At 39.8% G+C, this 23,729-nt stretch overlaps 1 protein-coding gene across 5 annotated transcripts; it reads right to left on the reverse strand.

Moving 5' to 3' along the window:
* Nucleotides 1-5,235: 5,235 nt before the first annotated feature.
* LOC111854620 (transforming growth factor beta receptor type 3-like) lies at nucleotides 5,236-21,153 on the reverse strand. Of its 5 annotated transcripts, none has more exons than XM_072711741.1 (18): nucleotides 20,917-21,153; nucleotides 20,464-20,499; nucleotides 20,272-20,391; nucleotides 18,542-18,726; nucleotides 17,122-17,259; nucleotides 16,079-16,262; nucleotides 15,572-15,728; nucleotides 15,048-15,195; nucleotides 14,064-14,247; nucleotides 13,599-13,834; nucleotides 12,808-12,963; nucleotides 12,343-12,441; nucleotides 12,064-12,243; nucleotides 9,953-10,246; nucleotides 8,967-9,096; nucleotides 7,130-7,180; nucleotides 6,154-6,261; nucleotides 5,236-5,442 (listed from the first exon to the last, which is right to left on the reverse strand). In XM_072711741.1, the coding sequence occupies exons 3-18, from the start codon at nucleotides 20,330-20,332 to the stop codon at nucleotides 5,432-5,434; spliced, it is 2,322 nt and encodes a 773-aa protein (XP_072567842.1). In that variant the 5' UTR covers nucleotides 20,333-20,391; nucleotides 20,464-20,499; nucleotides 20,917-21,153; the 3' UTR covers nucleotides 5,236-5,431. The 5 variants fall into 5 exon arrangements, with proteins under 5 accessions (XP_072567842.1, XP_072567844.1, XP_072567843.1 ...); XM_072711743.1 differs by having other exon boundaries at nucleotides 15,048-15,198; nucleotides 17,122-17,214; nucleotides 20,917-21,151; XM_072711742.1 differs by having other exon boundaries at nucleotides 13,599-13,822; nucleotides 15,048-15,198; nucleotides 20,917-21,151.
* Between the last annotated feature and the right edge of the window lie 2,576 nt (nucleotides 21,154-23,729).

Raw genomic sequence — 23,729 nt, forward strand, 5'->3', positions numbered from 1 at the left:
TTTGGAGTCACGGTGCTCCCTGACTTGCTGTATGGCTGTGAGATGCTATTGAGTGAGCTAAGATGAAGACTGGACTCCTTTTGGCACTGTGTCTCTTCGGGGAATCCTTGGGTACAACTGGCTTGACTTTGTGTCGAACGAGCAGTTGCTAGCAGAGTCCTGAATGAGGAACATTACCTGCATTGTGAAGGAGCATCATTTACAGCACTATAGCCGTGCGGCACGATTCCCTGCAGGTGATCTGGGGTTGTTGCGGTGTTTACCAAAAGCATAGGTGCTAATTATGCTAGCAACTTGCGTGGTTGGAACTACACAAGTACGATGCAGGTATTTCATGAATCCATAGTTCAAACAAATGTTCACTGTCATTAAGCTGTGTAGCATCATACAAGTATCATATTATTATTATTATTATTATTATGACACAATTGCTATTTTTGAGTTATTAATATTACTATTGCTGTTATATGACTAACACAATAAATTAATAATGTAATATCAGCACAGCTGTCGTATTTAATATTGAATAATATTACAAAGTTTGTGCGTTTTTGCACACGACTTGCCTCCAGAACCATTGTAGTCGAACTACGGTGATTCGAGCTAACGTGATTCAAACTACTGTGGTACAGTACTAACAGATTACAACGGATTTGGAAAACAGTCATACTTCAGATGCCAGTTAGTTTGAACTAACATAGTACAATGATTTTAATGCTAACTTCCGTTTTTGTTCAGGAAATGCACCCCCGAGCAGCTGCACAAGTCCGAGGGGACGCCCACATAACACCTGACTGAATCAGATGGATGGCCATTTCCAGAGGGTGGGACTAGACCATGTGTCTGCCTGGGGGTTCGCCACCTGGGATCCTGAGGTGTCTCATCATGTGGTGTGTGCGGCAACGCATGGCACCAGTGCACGCTTCCCAACCAGACCTGGCCTGAAGGTATTATACTTCTTTTTGTAATAAAGACCATATCCTGTCATCTGCACTGTGAATTGATATGATTGGCTGGTGTTATCAGGAATAACAAGCAGAGGGGTTCATTCTCCCACCCCTATGCAGGTCCCAGAAGCACAAAAACATTTTTACAGACATCACAGTGGCTATAAGATATTAACTCTTTTGAGATTACCCTGACAGAATCCCCAGCATGTAGAGACCAAACATGACATAAATATCCACCATAACTCAACAACATAGCTTTACAGTGACATTCCCTCATTTACAGTAGAAGTCAGGCAACTTCACAGACCAAAACGACAAAATCTATGGGAATGGGGATAATATCCTCTTTGAGACTGCCAAGTACAGACTGTGGATGGGAACCAGAGCAGGCAAGGTACTCTACAAATCTGAGAATGCAGGTGTCAGCCAACTACCTATCTTTGGAGTGGAGAAACATGTAGGAAGCTACAAACTGCAGAACCCCCACTTCATAGATGGTCATCGTTTGGTTAATGACTAAAGGCTGAATCTGAAAGGCTTAACGCTTACCTGGGATTCCCCTACCATTCACACTTCACCCTGCCTGCACCCTCATACCAGCACTAACAAGCTGTGAACAGGAGGAGGCACAAAAATAGGACAGTCCCAAGTCCAGATTCTGCTTTCAAAGCTGGACCCACTTTCATTTTGCATAGAGCCAATAGATCTGTGGATGATGCATTTAACATGACCCTTCACTATATCTTGCAGTATCACCCGGTATCCTACATGTGGAGATTTTTTGTGGACATGTTCTGCATTTGAAATTTTCTGGCTATGGGCCTGGTGCTCTCTCCTCTGCTCTACAGTCTCTAAACAAATGACTGCATTTCCCAAAAGTTACACTCCTGAAATGTGCAGATCGATGCTGTAATGCTAATCAGACTTATACACAATGGTGAGGAGTCTGCAACAATCACATGATGCGTCTGTGTGTCTGGACCGTAATGCACTGAAGACTGCAAAGACTGTAGACTGTAGGAGAAACCCACCCCTCTTCTCTGCCCCCCCCAACCAAAATTTCTGCCAGGTTGGTTCCTGCCTGCACCCATTGTTGCCGGGATAGGCTCCGGTCCCCCCCGCGACCCCGGTTGGGATTTCAGAAAATGGATGGATGGATGGAAAAAAACCATTGTTTTCATTTCAATCAATAATGTAAACCAAAGCCCACTATTACTCAAACTTTATAATTACGTTTTTAAATGTCTTAACATTTTATTTATAGTAAATTATGCATGTATAACTATACAGGAGTTACTAGACACAATATTAATAAAATCATATTTAATTTGTGCCATGTACAGAATGTCTGTTATTGCTTAAACATAAACAAATTTCTACATACACAGAATGAGTGAAAAAAATAGATTGAGGCAATCTATTATTTAATTTACTTGGGCCTTACTGTTGTGCACTTAAAATGTATGGAGAAAAAAGATCTGTTATATTTTACTTTTTATGTTTTTTTTATAAAATCCCTTCAACTACAGAATTAAATGAAGATGTTGTTTTTTTTTTTACTGTGCCATGGCAAACGAACCCAGTTCCACAGATCCACAAACGCAAGCCTGGTGCATATGTCATTCTACTAGCTGCTCTCACCAGGATGCCACGTTGCTAACAAAGTGGTAAATTCAGTGTTAATGAGTGGCTTCACTGTTACCACCTCAGAGGTAAAACCTTCCATGCTTTTCTCCATCTGTTGTGGTGTTAGGGGTTCAAATGCAGAACAGACATTTCTCGTTTTATATTAAATTTCACTGTTTGTAATCAGGAAATCATCAATTACTTTGACTCAGTCTCCTGGTTCAAAAAATTAGTTTACTTAAATTCAGCATTAGATAGTATATTAATACTGATATTACTGTAATATATTACTGTATATAATACTGTATTACTGTAATATGTATACTGTAATTATTTTGGCTAATATCCCACAGAATGTCTTTTATCTAAAGGTGCTTATATGGATAAGTTGAAATGGAAAAACAAGCATAAAATATATAATAGAATGTATCTATGTTTGCATAGAAAATATCGTGCAAGTCATATGTACTGTATATGTGACATAGTGTTAAGATGCCACGCTGGTTGTGGGGTCAGTTCCTGCGTCTTGCCTTCAGTGCTGTTTATATGTCCTCCTTGGCTTTGCTTTGCGTTCCTCATGTAGTCCCATGGCATGTGCTTTAGATAAACTCCCCATAGGCTCTGATTTTGTATCTGGCATTACTGCAATAACTGATTGAGTAAACTACACAAAATATATATCAAAACACAGATATTTCCAGCTTAAGGGGATTTTCCTGGCTTTGCTTTTATTTTTTCCTTCAGTCTTTGCAATAACACCCTTATTTCACTTCGAGGTTGCTGCTGAAAAAAGTGAGGTGATAATTGCATATTATCATAATTATTCTGTAGTCACAGAGGACAAGGTGTCCCGGGATATCTAATTGTCAAAGGCATGTATGAACTTCCAGTTATTACTTTATTTATTTTTAAGCCTTCTGAGAGCTAAGCTCTTCAAAAATAAAAGTAATAAAATTTTGAGACATTAAAATACATTTCACTTTACAATTTATGTGTTACACCTGCACCAGCATTTTGATTTTGAGACTGAGTAAGGTTTGTGTTACCTATCTGGGAAATTTAAGGTACACAAACCCAAATCTATCTTTGAATGTTTTTCTAATGGAATTCAACAGATTTCATACTTATTCTGGTCAGGGTCGCAGGGAGGTCTGGAGCCTATCCCATGCCGCACAAGATGTAAGGCTCGGGTACAATGGGTCTCTTTGAGAGTTGGGGTTTTAATAGCCAGCATTATTGGGTTTGCAGTTTTAAGTATCCAGGGTCTTGTCTTCGGCATCATGCTGTTGGTGAGCTGCCATCTTGTTTCCAGGTTCCTTCTCTTGCTCAGTTGTGATGAGCTGCCAGACCTGTTCCGGAATCTCAGCCTCATTTCCTAGTCCCCATGTCATGGTTTGGGTTCCTGGTTTCTTCACTTCTCCACATTTCAGTCTCTCCTTTGTCCACCTTGTCCTGGAGTCACCCCTCTCGTAGGTAGTTCTAAGTCCCAAAGGTTACCATTTTCGTGTGGGGTACCGCCTGGTCTCAGAAACCCTGGCATTGTGGGTAGACAATAGCATTGTAAGTAGACAGCCCCATTGTGGGTGGCCAGGCTTGTGTTCGGTTGAATGTGGAAGTCAATAAAATGTATTTTAACCAAGTGCTTTGAGTCCCCATAGTGACAAGATAGGACAACATTAAGTAGGATTTTATCTACTAGTGTCTAGTGTCACACCCTGCACCCCTTCCCCCTCGTTCTCTCTGTTGTGTAGCTCTAACGAGCTGCACCTGTTACTTGTTTAATCATGCCTCTCGTTACATCCCTTGTGTGGATCACCCCAGGTGCCTCTCTTCTGCTCCCTCGTTAGTGATGTATATAGTGCCTCCCTGTCTTGAGCTCCCCAGTCCATGATGTTGCTGCCTATGTGTGTTCTCCAGTTTGCCCTGTGTTCTGGTCTGATCCTTCCCCCCCGTGGTCCCTTTCCTTTTGACCTGCTTGTAGTTTTGCTTAATAAAGCCCCTTTTGATTTTTCCATGCCTGCCTTTGCCTTCTTTACCCGTGATGTGATGCCTAGGTTAACAATAGGTATATATTTCTGATTTTCTGAGTTAAAAATCAGAAATGTTTTGAATGTTAAAGCATTTGGAGGAAAACTGTAATATAAGAAAAATCAAAGTATTATTGAAATAAAAAGTAGTTTTTTGGGTTTTTTTTTTTTAATTCTTATTCAGTATTGGTTCATAACATTAATATGACAGTAGAAGCCAGAGGTGCTGCTAGAGATTTTAGGCCCCATGAAATCATATCATACTGGGCCCCCAACCCAGACCAAGCCAATTATGTTCCTATTTCTTAGGACCCCTGTCACCTTTGTAATGGTCCCAACTCTCCCCCTTTGTCGGCGCCCCTGGTAGGTGCTATACTAGACTATTTTCTTTATGTGAATAGCAACTAAAAGTGTTACATCACAGTGTCTGAAGGGCTTTCATGGGGAATTAGCAGTGCTCTGCCTGTTATACATGGGTATGAACTCCTGGCAGGAAGATCTCCAGCAGCTTGAGACCATTTCCTGTTATCTCCCAGGGCCAGTTCGCAGTGCCAGTTCGCAGTGCATCACCTTGGCATGAGCCATCCAGGGATCCCAAGGTGTAAGTGTGGCTAAAGAACCCGACAATATGATGAAAATTTCACACAAGTTTTATTAAAATATGCAGCCAAAGAGACACACCACTAGACATTATGTATTCTTTAAAGAGATTAGTTCTATTTTTATATATTCTTTATATACATACTGTAGGTAATGCTAAGACAAGTATTAATTAAGGTCCGGGCAGCAAGAAGTCATCCAGGGTAGAAACTACTGACCACACTCAAATTATCCACCACCTGCAAGACAGAGAGAACCTGATAGGGTAAAAAAAGGACATAACTTTGTCTATGGACCACACCTGCAAAATAATAATAATAATTGATACTTTATTAATCCCCGTGGGGAAATTGTTTTTATGCCTCCCTCAACTTGCTCTCTTTTTTTGTAGAGTAAGCTGTCCACGAAGGGCAGCCGCCCATAGCAGCACCCAGGGAGCTGGGGGTTAAGGGCCTTGCTGAAGGACCCGCAGATGTGCTGAGGCTGGGTTTGAACTGATTACAGACACACAGGCTTAGCCCACTAAGCCACACGCTGCCCCAAAATGTAGTAAGTTATGTTGAAAGGAGTGAGTTCAGCTTCAGACCCCAGGGGTAAGATGCATATAGGGAATGGATTCAGAAGAAAATTTAGCTTGATCATCGCTGGTTGGTAAGACTTGGTTGATCAGAAAGGGGCACTCAGAACCTCTAAAGGGGGGCAATTTTTCACTTCTGGGAGTTGAATAAATTAATAGGTCAAATGAGAACATGTGGTAGTTTTTAGCTTTAGCATTGGGTCAACCAGCCTTCACACTAATCCAGCATAGCAGGATGACCAACCCCAGTACTGCATGCAGCACTGTAATACGGCGCCTTACAGCATTTACAGTGAGCGGCCTTCTGCTCGTTATTTGATACAGAAAGAGGTCAGCTGTATAGTGAGAAAGACAAGCAAAATAGCAGGCTTACCTGTGCGAGAGTAAATGAACCACAAAGCTGCTGTTAAAATAGCCCCGATGATAAACGCTGCGAAAGTGATTCCAACCATCACTGGAGTATCCAGGACATACATTATATCTGCAAAAAAGAAAGCTGAAGTGAACAGGCTTACATGGTGTATACAGCTGAACACCTGCACAATTCATATTAAGGTACATAATTTTTACGGGTCAAAATTAAATGTTAACAGTTCATTGTGGTGCCAGTAAAATAGGTCAACTTTTTTGCAATGGAAATTTTTGTCTCCCAAGCCACTTCCCTCAAATTAAGTACCGTATATATATTGCATAAATTTATAGCATCTTAGCCACACTTTGGCCAAAATTACAGTTTAAAACTGTACTGAGAGACTGAGGTCAATCAGACCCTATGACAACATCCAATAATTTCCTCTTGATTTTTAAGATGCATCTTAAATGCTAATTGTTACAGTGCAAATAATTCAAACATTTTGGCGTGATCAACTGAAGTGGATATTTCAAGTCCAGAAAGTAAAAATCCAGACCAAAATTTTGTTTCAACCAGCTAGTTGAGTATAAAGAGTCACAGTCACAACAGTAGAAAGATACAAATATAGAAACACCATATAAATAAACATTTTTTTATAGTTTAAGCCTTAAAATACCCCTCCCACAAACTTTAAACACATGTAAACTTATTAAAACACAAAAGGGTATGTCGGGCTAAGGATATGAGTAACATAATAATAATAATAATATGTAATGTGTATATATATATATATATATATATATATATACACACACATCGCAGAGAACTGTGATGCATCTGAGAAAAATCTGCGATATAGTGGGGCGCGATAGCTGAACCGCGATATAGCGGGGGATCACTGTATAACTATTCTACCCTATTTAGCTTCTTTATTGTTAAAGAAAAAAGAAAAGAAGTGATAAGACCCTCTGTAACCATATTCCCCATCTGAACTTACACTCTTTATTGGATTGGAGGGGAGCCTGTAGAAATGTCCGGGTGGACGGTCCTGAAACAATGACAGAAGCAGTATAGTCTTATGCTTTTTAATACCTGAAGTTATTTAAAGGACATTATGATTAAATGGAAACTGATACATTTAGGATAAAGTAAATAAAATAAATTGCCCCCTAGATAGGTAAGGTATACACTACTATTCAAAAGTTTGGGGTAATTTAGAAATGTTCTTGCTTTTGAAAAAAAGCATTTTTTTGTCCATTAGAATTACATCAGATTGATCAGAAATACTGAGTAGACATTGTTAATGTAGTAAATGACTATCATGGCTGGAAATGGCTGTTTTTAATGGAATCTCTACATAGGTGGCCAGAGGCCCATTATCAGCATCAATTACTCCTGTGTTCCAGTGGAATGTTGTGCTTGCTAATCCATGCAATTTGTTAGCACAGATTAAAATTGGTGGGCTGATTAAAGAAGCAATAAAACTGGCCTTCTTTGGACTAATTGAGTATCTGGAGCATCAGCAATGGTGGGTTCGATTACAAGCTCAAAATGGTCAGAAACAGAGAACTTTCTTCTGAAACTCATTAGTCTATTCTTCTTCTGAGAAATGACGGCTATTTTATGTGCGAAATTGCCCAGAAACTGAAGATCTCATACAATGCTGTGTACTACTCCCTTTACAGAGCAGCGCAAACTGGCTCTAACCACAACAGAAAGAGGAGAAGGAGGCCCAGGTGCACAACTGAGCGAGAGAATAAATATATTACAGTGTGTAGTTTGAGAAACAGACGCCTCATAGGTCTTCAACTGGCAGCTTCATTAAGTAGTACCTGCAAAAGACCAGCCTCAGTATCAACAGTGAAGAGGCAACTCTGGGATGCTGGCCTTCTAAGGCAGAAATGCAAAGAAAAAGCCGCATCTCAGAATGGCCAATAAAAAGAAAGGACTGAGATGGGCAAATGAACACAGACACTGAACAGAGGATGGATAGACAAATCTAAGTTTGAAGTTTTCAGATCACAAAGAAGAAATTTTGTTAGATGCAGATCAAATGAAAAGACACTGGATGAGTGCCTGACGACATCTGTCAAGCATGGTGGATGCAATGTGATGGTCTGGGGCTGATTTGGTGATCGTAAGTGGGAGATTCATACATGGTGAAAGGGATCTTGAAGAAGGAAGGCTACCATTCCATTTTGCATTGCCATGCCATACCATGCAGACGGCGTTTAATTGGAGCCAATTTTGTCCTAAAGCTAAACACAGCTCCAAACTTTGCAAGAACTATTTAGGGAAGAAGCAGTCAGCTGGTATTCTGTGCATGATGGAGTGACCAGCACAGTCACCTGATCTTAACTGTACTGAGCTGTTATGGGAGCAGCTTGACCGAGTGGTACGTAAGAAGTGCCCATCCAACTTGTGGGAAATGCTTCAGGAAGAGCGGGATGAAATCTCGTCAGATTACCTCAACAAATTGACATCTAGAATGCCCAAGGTCTAAAAAGGCTGTAGTTGCTGCAAATGGAGGACTCTTTGACGAAAGCAAAGTTTTAAGAACACACTTATTATTTTAATTTCAAAAATGATTATTTCTAACTTTGTCAATCACTATTTCCTATTTATTTAGCTGTATTTCCTATTCAGACTCATTTCATGTATGTTTTCATGGAAAACAAGCAAATTTCTAAGTGACCCCATCCTTTTGAATGGCAGTGTATGTATGGTATGTATAGTTCACCCTTGATTGTGTCAAGCATCTTTATAGTTTGATTAGCACTCACTGGTAATGTGTCACATTAATAAGGGTCTGTCCCCCTTCCCAGTCTTCTCACCTGATGGCTCCTGTGGTTTGTTGTCTGACAGTACCACCAGTGGTCGGGTGGAAGTCTTGGTGCTCGGTGTCATTACAGCCATAATGACATCCATGTTGACAGAGGTACAAGCCTCATCAGGCTGTATACACTGAGAAGCGAGCAGGATTAGACCAGGATCAGGACACCTTAAAATGCAGTGCATGCTTTTCCTCCAGCTTGCATTGGATTATTTTTTTATAGTTACAGTGCAGTGCATTGTACGACGAATTTCACAATGACAGATTCCTTATTTTAAATTATTCAAACATAGATTTCTTATACAGAATCTACATAGATCAGAGCTGGGCAGTTATTTCTGTGAAGGGCCAAATCCGAGCTTCCCCATGTCAGCAGGGGCCAAATGATTAAACTCACACCCTATGAAAGCCACAATAACAGAATCATTCAATTTTACTTTTCCCTTTTTCCAAAATACATGCAGAAATCATACAACCTGTGCATTTTGCATGTTAAATTTAAGTTATACATGTATTAATAATTTATATAAATATTTTTTAGCTTCATACATTAGAACATCATAACTTTACCAGATATTTTTTACTTTATTTTAATGGTCGCACAGGCCAGTTATAATAGCTCCACACACCAAAATCCTCCCAGGTCCACCCTAGACTACAGCCAAAGTATACCGATGACATAAAAGTCATGCTTATGCAAAAAAATCCAAATGCAAAGGTGGATAGTTCAGGTCCAGAAAATAAAAATCCAGTCCAAGATTTTGTTTCAACCAGTTGAATACTCTGTGACTGTGACTCTATGCTCAACTGTTTGGTTAAAACAAAATGTTGGTCTGTATTTTTAGTTTCTTGACCTGAACAATCCACATCTGTCCACATGTAAGCATTGCCCTTGACTACGATATATAAAAACTACATCTGTCATATAGAGAGATTATTTCAAGGCAAACAGAAAAAAAGAAAGAAGCATCACAAAGTGATGCTGACCTTTGGCAGACCATGACTGCTCTGGCGTTTGGTGCAGAGGGACATCTCACAGTGCAGGAAAAGCAGGGACATGTTGAACTTCGACCGGAAGTTAAAGCTGAACCTCTTTCTGTCTGTTTGCGCATGTAGGAAAGGGAATTCCAGTTGTCGGGGGTAATACCGCACAGAGTCATCCGTAGGGCAGATATTTTCAATGAGGGTGTACTCCGATGCTATGTTAGGGTTCGAATTGGGCGAGATAAAACACGTTTGTATCATAAACTCAAGCTCGTGGTCGGATTTGGTGGCAGAAACCTAGGCAGAGGGATGAAAAGAAAAATATTTTATTAAAAATACAAAACTATGCTATGGTGATGCTACGGTCATGCTTAAGATTAAACATCCTGCAAGAGAATGAGGCTAAGCTTATTCTGGCAAACGCATCTGTAACAAGGTCACCTTTAAGATCCCTACATTTCACAGAACACCATGCCAACCCTCATAACCATCCATCTTATAACTGCATAACCCAGTCAGAGTCATGGGTACCTGCATTACCATAGAACTAAATAAAGCACTGATACTTACTAAATGAGTCTCATATAAGTATACGTATATGCAAGCAAGATGAATTGTCAAAACACACGAAAAATCTAGATGTAAAATTAAAATAAAAACTAGAAATGCATTAATATCCCACCATCCTACAACATTACTATCGAATGAATTAACCATAAATGTGGGAAACACAGTTACAAATATTCACACAAATACAAATATGTACGCATTAAAACAAAAAGTTATGTTTAGTTACATAGTTCTAGATCCCTGACGAACATTATCGCTGCACCTGTGACCCTGACCAGGGTTAGCAGTAAGACTGACGGGTAACCGCTGCAGTAAACTGCAGTTTAAATTAGTGCCTGAAGATGTCACCATAAACTCAGAAAAGTATTTCTAGGCATCCTGTTTTGACCATAATTTTAGATCTTAATCTATACGCAGTCCAGAATGTCATTGTTTAACAGGCCATTTTACTTAAACAGAAGTGTTGCATCATGGTCATATATCCTCCACATAATCACTGATGTTAAAGTCCATGTAATATTAATGCATGTAATATTAAATATCCTTTATGATCTTAAATACATGATACACAATATCTAAAAGGGTGTTACCCTCCACACTGCCCCAGCCTGTGAACAGACAATGCTAGGAGATTTGGTTAGAATTAAGTGTGGATTAGGTACACTTATTTAGCAGATGTTTTTTAGTGAGGACAGCATGGAGTCAGAGAGAATGGTCAGCCAGCATCCCTTGTGGTTAAGGGCCTTGCTCAAGGGTCCAGTGGTGGTATGTTTACACTTACGGGATTTGAACCTACTACCATCCGGACACAGGTACAGATCCATAAGCCAATGAGGAACACGCTTATGATTTCCATAATTAACATCTGCTATTCAAAATGCCTCACAGCACATTTGCAGTGATTTATCAAAAAAAAAATGTATAGCTTAGCGACAGAAATGTTTGTACCAAATTGATTTTTGTCCTTTACCATATATTCAAAAAATTATGTCAGCATGGACAGTATATGTAAATGTGATACTGAGTCAATATGCTGAGTCAAGCAACAATATGTATATTGAGTATATGCAGTCATGACAATACTGATTACTTTCTCATAAATATGCTACATTGAAAAAAGCTTAGTGTTCATCCCATTGGGCCCTTGAGCAAGACCCATAAGTCCAGCTGCTCTAGGCAGTGTCACCAACTTTGGTCAGCTGACTGGTGTGAGATTTTCAATTCCAGACAAGTCTGCACACTCATTTACATTTATGCAACAGTTTTAGGAAGGCGTAAACAGTCTAAGGTTTGCAAACTAACACAAGGCTTTTGATGTAGCTAATTTTAGGTTTATAAAGGAACATTATAGATTTGCCGTAACATTTCTTGCGGGAGTGTGAGAGTCTGAAAGCATGAGTGTCACGCCAGATGTGTCGCTGTCTAGGGGTACTGGCTGACCTTGCGTTCGGAGGAGTGTGCAGTGATTTATCCAAAAAAAACATATATAGCTACAACAGGCAATTTTAAAACAAAACTAATTTTTGTTTTTTGCTCTCTCTTACCTCCACAAAGATGGGCTTGTTTTCCGAGATGGTGAGGAAGGGCTGAGGTAATGTGTAGTAGAAAAGGTCTGTGTTGTAAAGCTCCATGTTGAATGTTATGTTGTTCATAGGGTCCTTGTGGCGGCCATGAGAGGGAAATGGGGCTAAAGGCCCCTTGTTGTTTCTGTATGTGCAGTTAAACTATGGGAGAGATGAAATACCGGCCATCACACAGTACCACAGCACAGCACTTACACTGGGCTGTCATTCATTTCAAGATAACTGAGGTTACCAGCTTACCAGGATGGAAAATATTGGTTCCATGGGTTCTGTAGTTATGTCCTCATAATCAAATGGCCAGCCACTTCCCCCCTCGGGCTGCAACTGGCCAATAAGAATCTGCCAATCACGAAAGGAGAGAAATGTGTAGAAGGACCTGATGTGATGTGATGTGCAGTATCAGAAAAGCTTTTATTCCCACAAAAGTATCTATGCAACACTCTTTTTCAAATAACATATTCAGAGACGATAAATTCCTCACAACATCACATCTTCTAAAAAATACACGGCGAGACAAAAAAACCAGCATTATCCAAAACTGTGTTACTGGGTCCATAAAATGTACCATATGAACAGAAACCTGCCAAAATTTTACATACTGTACCAGGATTATATCCAAGCATGTCAAGAACAGGACCCAAAGCTTCCTATATTACTCAGATACTCAGATCTAAAAACAAGCAGATTGCCTTTTTTTTTACTTACTGTGTTAAAGTAGATTACCACTGGGCTTGGGAAAAAAGGGTACTTGGTGGTTTGGCAACCTGTAAGGAGTGTTTCCAGGATGTAGTGAGTAGCGTTAGACTTTGCATTACAGTCAGGATCCTGCAGAGTAAGTTTGACCTTTGAATACCCGTTAGCCTGAGGGAGAGACAGGAAGATCAAGCAAAACACACATTGTTTGGGAAATGGACAATTTCAAAGTGAAAATGAAGTGCAAGAAAAATCACTAATATTTGATATGCTTATAGCGGAAATGAAGAAGATCTGCAGCCAAGGACAGATAACGATCAGTGAAGAGATGGGATTGTGGCTCAATATGAAGAAAACAAAGGTTATAACTAAAGGATCAGCAGCTAACTTAGCGTTGAAAGTCAAGACATACTGTAGATGCTATGGACAGCTTTGGCCTCCTTGGAACAATCAACAACAATACAGTATGTGATCCAGCAGGTAAGAGATATTTCACAGACTATGCAGTATTATAAAAAACATGAAATAGTTATCATACCATTGTTATGGTTATCCAGCTAGTTCTACAACTTTTTAATGTGTAGCGTTGATTATGACATTTTGTAATTGAGGAGATATACTGTTGTATTATATACTGTAGGTATGTGAGAATTGTTCCAACCGTGCATTGCTTTCTATGCATATTTCATTTTTGTATTCATTAAACAGTAGTCATAACAGGTTACAATATGAATAAGAATATGAACGTGATACTTATTGCTGTCCTAATAAGTGGCATCTAGATTAAAACACATGGCTGTCACCTGCAGGCCCTCTTTGTCCATGATCACCACCATCCTGTGCTCCTCACAAAGCACACTCAGCCCAACCCTGAAGGCGGCCTCGTGATCCACGGCAGGCCAAGGTCTCTCCTTGACAGATGCGGGTAGGAAGAGATGCGGTACCCTATGCTGGGGGGCGGAGCTTGGGTAGGGTTCATAACGGTGAAGGACAGCCAGCTGTGGGCTTAACGTGCTCTTCAAAGGATCTGCAACCTCATCTATAAGTGACAAATCACTCATTAACCCCCCCCCCCCCCCCCTTGATTCAGGGAATTCATTGGGGGAATTAACTCATTAACATTAACTCAGTACCTTTAAAATATATTTTTTTTATTTTATATATATATTAAAAATATATATTGCATTTTTAATTTAAATATTATTTTTTTTGCAGTTTTTTATTACAATTTATGAAGCATTTAGACTGAGATGTTATCATATACGTACCTAATTCCCTCAACCACAATGTAAAGTGATTGGCTACTTCTGTGCTAGTGAATGAGGTGACGGGACTGTAGTTATGCTCCTCAGCCCACTGCATTAGGAGCTGGGGTAGAGAAGGAACATCCTGCCTGCTGATCTTGGAAATCAGCGTTTCAGTGTCAGAATCCAGCGTTACACTGTCTGGGGTCTGAGATAGAGGTAGAGGACACCAAGCGTTAATGAGAGAAGATAAAACAGATAAGAGAACACTGAAACATCCATCCACCTTCCAAACACTTATCCTGTCAAGGTAGCCTGGGGCTGATTTAGGTCAGCTCAGGGCGTAAGATTATAGTGCAATATGTAGCTTTGAACAAATGCACTTGATGAAATTTTAATATGTTAAAGTATCATATTAATTGCATACATTTATTTAGCAGATGGCTGTTATCCAAAGTCATGGACAGTTGAGAATACAGGGTCAGACAGACCCTGGAGCAATTAGGGGTTAAGGGCCTTGCTAAAGGACCCAGCTGTAACATCACTCTGCCGGCCATGGGATTTGGACCAGCGCCACAGAGTCCCCAACCCAGGGATCCAATCACCACCACAACAAGCATTTCAAATGCAATTCGTTTGTGAATGTACAAATAGCTGCCAAATTATAGGAAACAGTAAAGGACAATTAAAAGCAAATGTGATTATTGGAATTTTAAAAAAGATGAGGTGTCCATTGTTTCAACCATAATGGCTAGCTTGTGGCTATATGGTGAAGAACTAAGAAAGACATGTTTGATGTTTCTGCTTCCATTCACGTGCATTTTTTCATTGTCTCATTTATGTTTTAGGGTCTACCATTACGCACCATATGCAGAATGCCCTGTTCCTATTTGTGCTGTGCATTGGATAACCCCCCCACCCCCCTCCTTAGTCAATGCATTTTAGCTGTAATTGGAACCCCGAAACTGAAACCCAGATAATAAAAAGATGGGGCATGTTACAGTTTACCAAGATTTTCAGCTTGCTCATGATGCCTCGAGATCGGATCACCCAGTGGACTGGCTTCTCACACTTCAGGATGAGTACCACATCATGGTGAGTGAGCTTATCTTTGTCCAGTACTTTAATATCCACAGTCACATCTTTTTGAAATGTACTACTGAAAAAAAGAGGAAAAAAATACAGATATATACCCCGTAGAAAAAAAAAATATGTTGGGGAAAAAAAATAAATTTTAGGTCCAGAGAGTACAAATCCAGACCAAGGTTTTGTTTCAACCAACCACTTGAGTGCTCTGTGACTGTGACTCTTTATATTCAACTTATTGGTTGAAACAAAATTTTGGTCTGGATTTGTACATTCTGAACCTGAACTTTCCACCGCTGAGCCCAAGGGGGCGTCCTTCACTTATGCTGGCAGACTAGAAGCCAACTGCCAACTGAAGGATCTGCTACAAGGCCGGCATTATGTGATCTCGGTGTAGTCTGTGAACTATTTATTTATCAGTTAATAGCTAGAAAAGCTGTGTTTACCTGTTGGGGTCTGGGGCCTGTAATATGATGATGTGGATTTCATGATTATGGGCTCGGTATGGCAGAACACAGCCTTTGGATGTCTGTAGATAACCAGTCAGGCAGTTTTGAGATCGGAATTTCTTCACAATCTTGCAGGTCTCGGAAGACATGGAATCTGAAAGAATATGGACGTTATATTTTTCATAGTCTGTTATATCCTACCAACTCTAAAATCATTAATCATATTAACATTATAATCATTGTTTTAATGTTTTAGTTTTATTTTGTGAACTATTTCCTCAAAACCTTAAAGACTGGATATAAGGGCAAGAGCTCAGCACACAGTCCATCCACTCATTAACCGTAATTCATCCATCTCAGAAAACAGCAGGACTTCCTCCTACAGTATGTTAAATTACAGATAATCAAACTATTTAATCTCAGTCTACAGCAGGGGTATGTAACCCCTGCGGCTACAGTAGGACAGAAAAAAAGAATTTTTTGCCAAAAGTATGGCCAACATACCTTCACCAACTTTCATATAGATATTTTTGGCAGCTTTGATTTCAGAGAAGGAAGTGACCGCTTTGTACTTCCTCTTTGCCCAGGTAACAAGGCGTTGTTTGCCACGTGGCAAGTTTTCTGCAAGTACGTTGCTGAAAGCTGAAAAATTTCCCACCTCAAACAGAACCTCTGATCTTTTTGATATCTGCAGAAACACAGTGATAGAAAATAAAAACAGAAACTTGTTGAGCCATGCTTCACTTTTGCTGTTAATGCCGTGCACAGTTGGACTTCAGATTTAAACTGCCATGAATCCTGATAGTAAGTAATCATTTTTGTTTAATTGTATTGCAGTTGTGATTTTTATTAACTATGATTTCAAATAGAACCAGTTCACAAATTTTATTTACTTTGTGATATAAACCTAAATAAGGGTCACCGGGAAATTGTGAAGCAGGAAATTTTATAAGGACATTTTTTTGTGAGTTGCATCACAGACTTTGCATTTGTTTTTCAATAAGATAATGACCCTAAGCACACCTGAAGGTTGTAAGGATTATTTTGTGAACAAGGAAAGAGATGGAGTGCTGTGGCAGATAGTCTGGCCCCCAAGAGCCAGTAACCTAAACCCTATAGAGCTGGTTTAGGATAAGTTGGATTGAAGAGTAAGAGCAAGGTAGCCAACTTGTGCCCAGAGCTGGTGGAAACACTTTCAGGACTGTTGGAGAAGCATTCCAGGTGTCTACATCTGGAAGCTGGGTGAAAAGTCTAAAAGTTTGGGAGTCTAAAATTTGTTACAATTCTGAGACGTCTAACACTTGGTCATTCCAGTATTTGATATGAATCACTGCATGGCTTCAGGGCCTTTTATAATAAGGTGAATTAAATAGCTAAAATCTACAGAAATGCATTAAAAGCAGGTGTGTTCAGACGTTTGAGTGGTACTGTACATACTGAAAAAGAGAACACCAGTTACAGTAATTTGTCTTGTAACTTAAGCATTCATTTTATGAAGGAAGGCAGGATGAAGACAAGCACAGGCAAAGGTGAAGATGAAGGCTCACGTGCAGGGTGCGCTTTACATGGGGGGCCAGATTCTCAGCCCTCAATTTCCACATCACCGGCCAGGGGGAGCTGAGCACGAATATCAGGGGTTTCTGGTGGATGAGCAAAGACTGAATTGGCTTCACATGTAGAATAACCTTCAAAGGGCAAAGGGAAAACATTAACTAAAGTGAAAGGACAGCAAAGTATGTAGTAAAATTATACATCCAGCAACATGTAGTCCTTTCATTTTTATTTGTTTGTTTTTATTATTATTATTATTATTATTATTATTATTATTATTATTATTTTGCAGCTTTAGTCCAACATTTTTTTGCTCATCAACTGTTCCAGGAATGACTGTTATACCTACTTGTTCTTTTGACAAACATCATAAAAATACTACCACTCTCTGAATGAGACAAATATTACTTAATTTGTTATTGTCATTGTTTATTGTTGAAAACGTATATCTATATAGCGACCTTCCGATCACAGGCACAGAGGCTTATCCCACTGAGCTACATGCTGCCCCGTAACAGACATAACTGAAGTTCGTCTGCCAGTTATAGGGACACAGGGATGATGCCCAGTCATCACCAGCACCTGGAGCTGATACATGAATCATCTAAGAATGGAAAAGGCTAGTGGACAGAGACGACAGCTAGCAGCTCTGTCACAGAAAGTTAATTCATTGGAAGAAGAGTGGCAATGATGAGCAAATTCTATTCAGCAAATTTAATTTGGTCATGTTTCTCTTTCAGCAAAGATTGTGTGATTCCATGTGGAGTACTGACCTTTCTCGATTATAAAGAACTCCTTATTAGGATTTCACAAGCCAGAATCCACATATTTAAAATTTTCTCTGGGTGTGAACTGAAAATGAGCTGCGCTGTTCTCATCTTCTCTGTCTCTTCACACTGACCTCAATAACCCCCATGCAATTATTACAGTCATTTGAAAACGTTGACATGGTCACCAGCACATTTCTACTGGCACAAACATTACTTGAATTTGTGAAGAGAAACAGTATTTAACTTAAACTAATCATTCAGTTGCTTGATTGCTTAAAGGTTAAAATCAATACAGCCATATTAACCATTATTATTAATCATTTATCATGAATTACTGCAATAATCTTTTAAAGTTGCAACGTCCAACATTTCAGAAATGTTTTATGAACTATATTCGGCATTACATATATTCCTTAATTCAGTGTTTCTCAACCCAGTCGTTGGGGACCTCCAGTCAGTCCACATTCTGCTTCCAGCTCCCAGCACATCTGAACCAAACAATCAAGAACATCAAATACCTGGTACAGATGTACTGTGAGCAAGAAGTATGGACTGTCTGGGGATTCCTGAGCACTGGGTTGAGAAACACTGACCACATTTAGTTAATCTCCATAGGCGTCGGCTCTTTTACAAGTGAGCATCTTACATCAGTGGGTTCTGTGGGCTCCTCGGGGCTCCTGTGCCTCAGCGTGATGAGATGCACCTCCTGGGGGAGCCCTATGGTCTCCCTGCTGGCACAGCCGGATAAGGTGCTGAAGCTCAGCCACTGGGCTTGCACAGGGTGTGCATCCTTCACAGGCAAAATTTCACAGGCCATTGATGATAATGGACCTGCAGGAAGAAAGCGGGTTACATTGATAGCCTGTAATTTCTCATGGATTGCTTGGGAGCCAGAAGAGAAGGTCCAACTAGTCAGCATCGAATCACTTAATGGTCAAGCAGCTTTATATATAAAAGGATCCTATCAGTCTACATTATACAAAAGTTAGTTTCGACCAAGAAATTTGATTGGCCAAAAGGTCTTCTATGAGTGCTGTTATTAGAGTATAAACGCATTCGGACATTTCACATCAGAAGTATCAGGCAGCTTTACAGGTGTATTTAAAAATTGTTATTTAAACTGATGGCACAGCGGGCAGTAACCCTCAGTAATTATGTCACAATAAAGACAGTTCTTTTAGTATGGTCATCAAACAATTGGTCTCTGTACAACTGGCTCGGGCTTCACCAAGTGCCCAGATTCTGGTGCCATAGCTTAAGTTCCATTTCAAATTCCAGTAGTCTTTTCCAAAACCTGCCTTTTTAGCTTCTTGTGTTTTCCCCTGTGTTAGCAACAAAATAGCATTTTTCTTTGTTTTGTTTTAGTGTGTCCCCACTGTTTTACTAAACCCACTTTCACTTTTGTACCTAAATCTATTCCTTGCTCCCTTCCCCATATCACGTGGTACCTGCTCGTGACAGGTACTGGCAATACCTGCAAACACATCTATGCCACACACCATTGCTGCCTTATGTCCCAGTGCTGCTTGGGAACGACCCAAGTCCCCCTTTTGACCTTTACCAAGCTAAGTGATTGGAGGACACACAGCCAGTGGTACTGGGGAGAGGTATGTGACCCAACAGGTTAGATCACCACTGTGCTTGTGATCAGAAGGTTGCCAGCTCAGATCCCAGAGTCAGCACAGCACCATTTTGCCCCTGCACAAGGGCCTTAAACCTAACAGTTCCAGGAAATGGTTGACATTGCTTTTCCAATCATACAAACAAAGCATCTGGATAAAAAGCATCTGTTGTTTCAACTTGGATTAAACAATAATCTGCTCTCTGCTTTGTAAGCCTAGGTATGTAGATACAGATCTCTGCTTTGTAAGCCTACAGTAGGTATGTAGATACAGATGAGATAAAAAATAAAAAAAAACACAGCATGGTACAGAAAATAAAAATAAATGCTATAAACAGCAAATAATTCTTTATATTTCCTGGTCAATCGAAAACTTAAATGACAGGGATGCCAGATGTTGTCAAGATTATTTAAGATTATAATAAACTTTTTTTGATTTCAGTTAAAGACTCAGTCCACTGAAAAAGATAAATGCCTCACTCAAACCTTAAACTTCATGCCTAGTAGAAACGTTAAAAGACACACCGGGGAAAATGAAAGATGATAATTTGTCATCATTTGATCCAACAGGTCTGCAAATGTCATATTTGCGTTAATATTACGATTAAAGAAATGAAAAAGAAAGGCACCTTTAGGGATGATGTCTTTTTATTAATCCCAGAAATAAAAAAAAATTATAGAGCTGCAAAGATTAAATATTTGTCGTATGTGACGTTACCTTAGCAGCTTCTGCATGCTAGTAAATGACAGCTTACCTGCAGATGTGAAGTAACAATGAGCAAAGAACAAAACCGATGCGACATCCTTGCCTGCCATTCGGTTACAATACAAAAGCAACTGAGGTTGTGGTCATACGGAAGGGTTCAAATTCCTGTCTGCAAAGAAAAGACAACAAATCGGATCAAAATGTAGTAAACAGGGGTTTGGAAAATAAAGTGTATACTCACACTAATCATCTGGAGCAACAGGTAAAGGAAATGCTCCTAAAAAAAAACCAACAACAATTAAACCAAGATTTTAATAGGGGTGCTTTAACGCATTAGTCGCATTTTGGTGTCATACAATATGTGAGCCTAAAAAGTGAGTTTTATTATCTTGGAAATTATCTCCGACCTTATGGCTTTACCGCATTAAGCTGTGTCTAGTCTTTTTTCATATTAAGGTGGTCCCAGAGACAGAAAAATAGTATTTAATAAAGTCGAGAAATAGTCTAAAAAATATGTTTATCCCAAGCTCTGTATACGAGTGTGCACCTTAATACGTTATTGGTAAAAATTGAATGTCGTAAGCAAAGCCAAGCAAATATTCAACGGAACTTACAAATCTGATTCTAAATGTAAAATATGTAGCTAATATAATGCAAACACACAAACTTGTATTTTCAAAGACGATTTACATACCGCGGAGAGGAGCTTAACTTTAATGTAGAATCCACCTCTCCTCGAATGAAACGCCAAATGTGTCGTGTCTTTTTCTTAGAACTGACTTCTCCGTAAGTGTCCGTTTGACAGTAATTTATGCGACTAATCATTTCATTATTCTTATTAAGCTGAACACTATTGCGTTGCACCCCCGCCCCCCAGTCCGTAGGAGGTGGGCCTCCTCGCACGTTTTAGGGGATTCTGTAATCCTCATCGGAAATAAACCGTGATGGATGAATCTCGTTTGGACTTTTGTTAGCCTCACTCCAGGAAATGTAGTACTGTTAGAGTGATAATAAAATGTATTACATCTGCAGCGTTTAGCGGTGTTTGCAGGTCTCTGTCGGCAGTTCACAAGTGCTTCCCCTGACTGCTTCAGGTTTTTTCTTTTATAAATTAATTTAAAAAAAATTAAATCGCCCCTTGTGGCATAAGGGCTGTAAACCCATCCAGGGTGTCTACTGCCCTTTCCTCTGTGCTTCCCCGGATACGTCTGCATTCATCCTGAGCTGGATAAATGGTTATGGAAAAACAGATGGATTACTGAAATGCGTAAGAGCGTTTCTGTGTTTGTCCATAAATTAAACTAGCTTTTAATATATTGAAACTTCGCTCCAGCAATACATGACTATTTTGCCGTTCACATTTTAAATAAAAGATTAACAAATAACATTCAGATTAAGTCTATTTGGCATTACGAAAAATATGCAGTAATAATGTTGTTGCCATGGCATCAGACGGTTACTATCTGTGGTGCTGCCTAGCCGATAAGAACATCTGCAGATGTCATTGCCAACAGCGAATATCAAGGCTACATGGCTCAGGTCATTACAAGCTTTGGACTCACCTCCTTCCAAGAGTCTGCTGCCATTTCTAGTGAACTTATCAGTACATTTATCTATTAAATTGCTTCATAAATCAATGTTAAAATACACAACATTATCTTCTGGTATCATGCAGATTTCCAGAGTATCCAAGTCCCCATAGTCCAAAGACAGGAGGCTGAGCAAATTCATGTCCCTGAACTGCCTGTAGTGGATGGATGTGTCTAATGCTGCAGTCACTCTTTCACAAATGCCTCACTCTAGATCAGAGGTGAGCAATCTTATCCGCAAAGGGCTGTTCCAACCCAGGTGTGAGGACTCTTCAGCCAGTCAGTCCTCTAATTAGTAATCTAATTAGGGAGTTGCAGCGAAAACTCACAAACCCAATGACCCTTTCTGGATAAGCTTGCCCATCCCTGCTCTATACTGTAGATGAAGATATTTAGTTACAGATCCATATCAATCGTAGTCAGTTTAATTTCTAGCAGTTGCAGGCTTGCACCAAATGTAACATCTTCAACTACACATAAACTGCAATATGCAGATAATTGCATCCTTCTTGCTTACGAAAACAGTGTTATTAGTGTATCCAGTTCTGAATCAGTTTGCTAAGTTACCGCAGCTTCAGAAGATGGTACCTTAGGTAGCTGCCTATGTTGCCTAATAGGTTGACCTGCCCTGAATCCAACAGCATTCTCTAGTCACTCAACTTCCTCAGTTCATTATAGCTAGCATGCCTCCCAAGGCTGTTGATTCATTATATCTTGGCAGCATCTTTCCAGATTAATGATGATATCCATGCCTGCACTTAAAGCCTCAGAGGCCTTTGGCCAACTATGCCCCAGGGTCTCCAAAAGCAATAACCAGCAAACTGGAATATTACTGGAATAGAGGTGACTGTAGCAAAAAGACATCTTCTTTGGGTTGGTCATGCGATCCAGATGCTTGAAGGAAGTTTGTCATCACAAGATTTAGATGGTCAACTGTTGGTGGCCAACATACGACAGAAAAGCTCCACTATAATGGTTAGCTGAAAAACACTTTGAAAAGGTACAATATCAAGCCTGGTGAGTGGTTGGCTGTTGACAGGTCATTATGGCGCTCCATCAGTTCCACTGGATTTAAAATTCTTCAAAGTACTGAGGGAGTTAATGGGAAACCCGATGGAGGCAGTCACAGGCCCTGCCTTCAGCCATGTCAGATGTGTGGCTCGGGGATTGGTCTCCGGAAGGGACTTAGGGACTTAACCAGAGCCTGATTCTTACCATTTACAGTTAATTGAAGCCACATAATCAAATAATTTGATTATGTTGCTTTCAACACGTGGCATGTAATGGACTGGTATCGCTTGTAGGATATACCCCAGTCTTATACCGTGTGCTGTTAGTTAGGCTCTGGGGGCCCCTACACGACCCGGGTCAGGATAAGCAGTTGGAATATGAATGATAGATATTCTCCCTATGTTGACATGAGTTTCATAAAGGGATTCTACCTTTCTCCCACAGTACAAGGCGTGCTTTTAATGGGTGACCCTCTATAAATTGACCTTAGTGCTTAACTATGTATGCCATATGATGTGAATCTCTTTCCAGATGTCCAGTACATTGTGTCTTGTGCTTCCAGACATTCAGCAAGTCTACATTGACTATGCAGTTTCAAAACATGGATGAAAGGATAGATTGATGTTGATACAATGTTTCAGTCTACCTACAGTAGATGATGAAACTAGTGGAGAAATTCTTACAGATAGAGCTTTTTCATATGAAATGTACTGGAGGGGAGAAGTCTATTTGAACCCAGGAATAAAATCACCTCTGATGGTTAACAGCTTTAAGTTTTATATTATTTTATATGCAACCAAAATAAGTATGTAACCAAATAGTAACCACCAAGATGACACAAAGGAAGACAGCCAGACAAGTGAAGTGTTCAGACTGGGTGAATTACAACTGAAATGGAGGACAATGC

The sequence above is a fragment of the Paramormyrops kingsleyae genome, chromosome 1 (assembly GCF_048594095.1).
Source record: "Paramormyrops kingsleyae isolate MSU_618 chromosome 1, PKINGS_0.4, whole genome shotgun sequence".
NCBI classification, from domain to species: Eukaryota; Metazoa; Chordata; class Actinopteri; order Osteoglossiformes; family Mormyridae; genus Paramormyrops; species Paramormyrops kingsleyae.

Coding starts and splice junctions, on each gene's coding strand:
- LOC111854620 (XM_072711740.1), bottom strand. CDS start 20,332: ATGGCAGGCAAGGATGTCGCATCGGTTTTGTTCTTTGCTCATTGTTAC. Junction 9,097..9,952: donor GCAGTCATGGTCTGCCAAAG/GTCAGCATCACT, acceptor CTCGCTTCTCAG/TGTATACAGCCTGATGAGGC. Junction 7,181..8,966: donor CAAACCACAGGAGCCATCAG/GTGAGAAGACTG, acceptor TCATTGTTTCAG/GACCGTCCACCCGGACATTT.